Source organism: Terrapene carolina, unplaced genomic scaffold (assembly GCF_002925995.2).
Source record: "Terrapene carolina triunguis isolate 2854851 unplaced genomic scaffold, T_m_triunguis-2.0 Scaffold262, whole genome shotgun sequence".
Classification (NCBI taxonomy): Eukaryota; Metazoa; Chordata; order Testudines; family Emydidae; genus Terrapene; species Terrapene triunguis.
In genome coordinates this window covers 593,273-599,272 of record NW_020664613.1, presented here as the reverse complement: position 1 = coordinate 599,272, position 6,000 = coordinate 593,273, and the positions used below count along the sequence as shown (strand labels likewise).

Below are 6,000 nucleotides of genomic sequence, written 5' to 3'. Positions count from 1 at the left end.
TCCTGAATCTCACTTATCAGCATTGCTTTCCACAGCAGACTTTAAAGAACATGTAACGTATGATTATGCAACAAATACACAGCATATAGAAAACGTATTGCAAGTAATCTAAGCTTATGTGCATTTTCTCTCCCCTCTGCTTCCCCCCCCCCTCCAATATTATTCTGTTGACAATCAGGGCTTTATGCACCCAACTGATCCCCATTACAAAGAAACACCTTCCAGCTGGACCAGGTCTAACTGTTTTTATTTAAATAAGTAGTTGGGAGAAGTGAAGGCAACAATAGAAATAATGTTACATTCAATACATTACATTCATTTTGTAAGGTTTAAGGGGTTTTATTTTTATAATTCATAACCAGTGACGTTTCCTACCATACATGGCAGCATTTGTTTCCTCTTGAAGTCTTTGGTTGCTGACACAGATCTCACTGGTAGCAATCCTCTTGCATGGGGATCAAATATCAGACTAATAAGATACTGTCCTCTTAGGTGTATGGTTTCCTGCTGGTCAAACTGGCATAGAACTACTTAATCCAATCCTTCAAAATACAGTTAACCCAAAGAATGCTATGGTTTGCAGGTATGAATCAGGATTACCAATGCATTTAAGGGGTAGCAAGCTTGCAACAGGAAGCTTATTCAGTGTGTTGCCTATTTAAAAGGGAATATTGCTCTAATTTCAAAAGGAAGAGTACTTCTAATAGGTGAAAAACTGAAGGGCAATGGGCCCCTTCTGCCTTCTCTATTCAGAACTCCCACTTATCTCTATTTTTTTTGAAGAAGATGGCCACTACTCCCAAGCAGCTTAAAAATGCAACAAACTACAAACTTCACTTTAAAATAAACTTCCTTCTAATTTACAGTGAAAATTGCTCTGCCTCAGAAGAGTCACATTTAACTGCACTTTAAATATCTTCCTGATTAAATGTAAAACAGATCAATTAAGCAAAGTTGTCAAAAATAGAACTGAAGAATTATATACAAAATTAGAGCTTTCACACTGAACTTATAAAGGTAGTTATATATGCAGTCTATACAGATAATGAGACTGCAAGCTTTTGTATTGTTGGAGTTTTGGTCTTTCAGGTACTTCAAAATAGTCTGCCCATCCCCTCCTACACTAGTTTAAACATCTCCATTTATAAACATAAGGAACAGGTTGATGTTGGGATACTGTGGGGTCGGGGTGTTATTGCAAGTTGTATGAACATTTTTGCATTATCTTGATTCCATGAGATGTCTTCAGCTGAGGTCCGGTATTGCGTCAAATACTAGTAAAACACAACCACTAGTGGAGAGAAGGAAGAACAGGAGTTAAGGGCTGTCCTCATCTACCATAAGACATAAAGCACAATGCAAGTTTAGCAAGATGACATGTTATATATCAAGTTCTTGAGATGATGGGGTCTGGACAAGATTGTATTTTCTGCAAAGAAGGAAAATGTATTCCTAGAGATGACATTGGGGGATGTTTCCTGAATACCTTACATTGGTAGACTTTTTGTTTAGGTTACAAATGCATATGAAATGTAGAACAAATGTTATCAGTTGCATCTTATGCACTGAAGTGCCTGAAATGTTCATGTAACAGTTTAAGGTCTGAATTGTAAACACCCTTTTATAATTAACCAACTTCAGCTATTCTCTTGTAGTAATGTAACCTGATTGTCACCAGAAGATGACAACCCTACTCCAAGTATCATTCAAATTACTGGGAGCAACATTAGCTTATCTCATACACGGAGAACTTCTCTGCAGGGACATTAAGATGAATTAACTAAAGCTGTGAAGTGAATTAAACCCACGTGTGCACTCTCTTTCAGAAGTAAAGTGGCCTTAGTTTACATTAGCTGAATCCCCTTTGAAGGAGAATAGAAGTGGTAGAGGATAAAATTATAGCGATGGGGTTAGGGGAGGACTTTATGGGAAGATGGAATACACAATGACCTACTATTGATGGAAAAACTAGGAAATAGGAGAACTAGTACTCCTGGGGGAATTCTGCACTACTGCACACATGCATAATTAATGAGCTGTGCATATATATATATATTTTTTTTTTTGGTGCAGAAAAAAGCTTCTGCCAAAACGTTGCTGCAGTTCCGCCTTTTGCCCACCAGAAGGTGTTGTGGCGCTAGAACAAAGCAGCAGCTCCCAGCCAGCTAGGGAAGGAGAGAGAGACTGCCTTCTTCGCAGTGCCTGTCAAGCCAGGTCAGGAGACAGGGGCTATGGGGAGACAGACAGCGTGGGGCTGCTGGGGAGTCAGATGGGCTCATAAGGGCTAGTGGGGGGAGGACAAACTGGGGCAGGAGCTGACTGGGAGTGGATACACAGGGGCACATGGTGATTGGGAGAGGGTGCAGAGCTACATAGGGACAGAGGGTGTCTGAGTGGGGGCACAGACACATGGGGATGGGGGGGTGCAGGGATACAGAGCTGCATGGGGGAGAGGAGGTGTCTGAGTGGGGGTGAAAGGACACATGGGATGGGCAGATGTGCCTGACTGAATGGGAGAGGCTAGGGGTCAGCCAGGGTCTGCATGGGGGAAGCTTCCCAACAATCCCTCCCCCACCCTCAAAAAAACCTGTTTCATACTTTTCCCACCCATACCCAACAACCCTCCAAGTTCACACCCAGGCTCCTTCCCAGCAATTTACTTCCCTCTCCCTCAGCTCCTCCATTACCCCTGACTCCCTCAAGCCTTTGCACTGCTTCTGAGGGGTGTGGGAAATACGGTTCTGTATTGTCGTTTAAATGAATTATTACTCAGAGTTCTGTATTAATATGCCTAGAAAAGAATCTATTTGTCAAAAAACATTTTCTGAATTTTTGTTGTTACCAAGTATGTCTGTAACAATACAGACAACAGGTATTTTGAAATAAACAAAATAATTGAAACTGGTGTGATTATATTGTTATTTTGACAAAATATGCAGAATTTTGCAGACTTGTAAAATATTGTGCACAGAATTTTTTTGTTGTTGTTGCAGAATTTTAATATTTTTAGCCCAGAATTGCCCCAGGAGTAAACTAGGCAGGCTGCAATTGAAATTCATCCCAGTAAAATATAAGGTTATCTAACTAGAAGTATAGGTGCTGGAACTAGGGGTGCTGCCACATTCCCTGGCTTGAAGTGGTTTCCATTACATGCAGGGTTTACAGTTTGGTTCAATGGTTCTTAGCACCCCCACTCTACAAATTGTTCCAGCATCCCTGACTGGAAGAGGCCATTCTGAGGAAATAGAGAGTAATATAAATGGATTAGAGAGAGATTTACCTTCTTTAATCACATGCACAAAGAACTCTAGGCCCAGAAGATACCAAAATGTTACTTGTGCTTAGATTCCCAACACTGCGTGAAACTGGCACACTACAGCGGGCATCAACCATCCCAAATGTATAGATCCAGTGCTACCAGGGGAAACAGCTTTTAGAACTGAATGAGCATTTTTCTCCAAAACCATCTCAGCAAGCCACAGATCTGTGCTGTTGAACCCGAGTAGACTTATTAACTTACAGTGTTAAGGTTCATCTCCACTGTTCCACTTTTCTCAACATCCAGTTTCTTAAATATTTCTGTCAAAGAGGAGAGAGAAATAAGATGTGTGTAGGAAGAAAGCAGTGGGAACCGGAAGCTGAATCTTGACTGTGTCTCGACTATGAACGTTTGTCTCAGATTTAAAGGGACAAATTTAGGGTTTATGAAAACAACCTTTTAGAAAACCAAACCAAGAGAAATCTCATCAAAGCTGCTTCCTTTTTTAAATAGTCCACTAGTTACAGCAAAAACATTGCAGCTTTGTCCTAGTGCATGAAAACTAGTGGCTGCTTAGTTCAAGCTGAGTGAAATGAAAAAAGTAAACAAGCAACATAAAGACTGTAATGTTAAATCGTTTGTTTGAAAAATTCTTTTAATAGTCCATTGTACGTTTAGAACACTGGTAAGGAGAGTTGTCTGTGAAAATAAGTATTCTTTTAAAGCTGTTACTGCAAACTGAAGTGCTTTCTATTTTTGTCACATTAGCACTGGAGGTGCCATTCACAAGGGGGACGTAGGTACCCAACTGCCACTTTAGGCCACATAAGGCCACCATTTAACCACCACTGGCATTCAGAAAACCAGAGCTCAGCTGCCGCTTAACCCTGGAGGCTCCTAAAGTCCCGTGCTAAGTGGTAAGTTCCTATGGCGCCTAAATTGCTGCTGGTGAGCATGTGCAAAACCAGGTAAGTCCTGACACCACTGAGCAGCTGGGTGCCGAACTCAGGCTTAAGCCCCATAAGAATTCACAAGCTAGGTATTCTCACGCCTGTCTCGCCTGCAGGACCTGATTCGGTAGGCATGCTCACACTGGCACCTAAGAGCACGCCTACTGGATTGAGTCCCGCACAAAACACAGCGGAGGTGATGCCTCCCCCCTACACAAAAGCTAAGTGGTTAAAGCATTCATCCAAGAGTGGAGACCAGGGTTCAAATTTTCACTCTGGCCGGTTCATGGCTGGGATTTAAACCCTGGTCTTCCCCCTACCAGCTGCAACCACTGACTAAAGAGTTATTCTCATGCTCTCTGGCCCAATGACTAAGTAATTCATAACAAGTGGAACAATTTCAACAGGTGAGACTGATAGACCCCGCCCCCACTCAGCATGCTGGCTTCTGCAAATCCTACTTTAGGCACCTAATTCTCCCCCTGCATTGTATGGGAAGCCTGGTAAACTCACTTGGGGTTGTGGATTCCACTAGGCAGCGGGACAGCTAGATGTTAAACAGTCTAATGCCTAAATCCCCCTTATGAATCTAGCTTTTGGCTGTGGGCTGTAACTAAAGACTGTAACAAAATGTTTTAAGCCCAATCCTGAAATCTGATCTATGCAGACAGACCCTTGCGGAAAGTACAGCTGTCTTTCTGCGCAGATCAGAATGTAGGATTGGCGTCTCAGCTTGTCTCAATATTCTAGTGCAAATCAGAGAGCCTTGTGTTAGAATAAGTCTGGACCTTATACAATGCAGCGAGGTGAGGGGCTGCTCACAATGTAAAGATTTACTAAGAACATACTCACTGAACAAAGTTTCCAGCCGAATCAAGCACCTGACAAAATTATCAAAGTCAATGATAAGCTGGTCATCTGCAAAACGAGCCACAATGACTTGGTGCAGCTGGCAAGTCAGCTTGAACCCTACATGGCAAAATAAAAGGTGAAAACATTTGGCCAGCTAATAATGCAATCAGGTCTTGGCAAAATAGCAGGAGTAATGTGTATGTTTTTGTTAAAACAACTTTTTTTATTTTTTTTAAGATCACAAAGTGTTTGCGAACTGGGAGCAATGTTGGAAAATGTTCATATCTATATTGGCTACTTGGTCACATTTCTGTGTCTAGTTTTCCAATTGCTTTTTTAACTATTGAGCTGGTTGGTTATGAAGGGTCATAACACGTTTTTACTTTGTTCATCTGTGGGCATTTCTAAGTTGTTTGGTATTAGTGCTGATTGATTCGCTACTCCATGTACTCAGGAGGACTAGCAGAACCCATTTTGATTCACTGTCTTAGAGGGAGTGGCTGTCTTCTGTGGACCAGTCAGAGAAAAATGGTTGATGGTAAAGAGCAGCTCTGTACTGTAGTAAGTGGGGGCTGTGTCTTACCCAAAGACCACCCAGAATTTGAGGGGCAGAGAACTGCTGCCTACTGGTCCCAAGACCCCCAGAGGGAAAGCCGTCTTTCCACCAAGGAAGCCAAACAGAGATATCTGGCCTTACCCACACAAACACAACAGCAGGTGGGGATGATCAGGGGTTGTTCTAGGAGGGTTCCGGTGGGATTGTTGTCAGGACCCGTGGCTTTGCAGCCTTGTGAAGCTCTCCAACAGTTTAGATGAGCATTCAAACTCTGACTCTTGAGACTAGCCCATCCATAGCTGAATATGTACTTTCACTCTGTTGAAGCTGTTTACAGTGTAATTACAGTGCTGTGCTGATGTTGGTTTCCAGCACCCAGCTGT

General features: G+C 42.3%; 1 protein-coding gene across 1 annotated transcript in view; it reads right to left on the bottom strand.

The window, feature by feature from the left end:
• Positions 1-6,000, bottom strand: part of LOC112106431 (calpain-2 catalytic subunit) — a 50,675-nt gene continuing 44,675 nt past the window's right edge. Inside the window, exons 19-21 of the mRNA XM_024199657.3 lie at positions 5,062-5,178; positions 3,521-3,579; positions 1-1,291 (exon numbers count right to left, since the gene is read on the bottom strand). Of these exons, the coding sequence (XP_024055425.2) occupies positions 1,268-1,291; positions 3,521-3,579; positions 5,062-5,178 (200 nt within the window). The 3' untranslated portion in view covers positions 1-1,267. The remainder of the gene's footprint in view (positions 1,292-3,520; positions 3,580-5,061; positions 5,179-6,000) is intronic.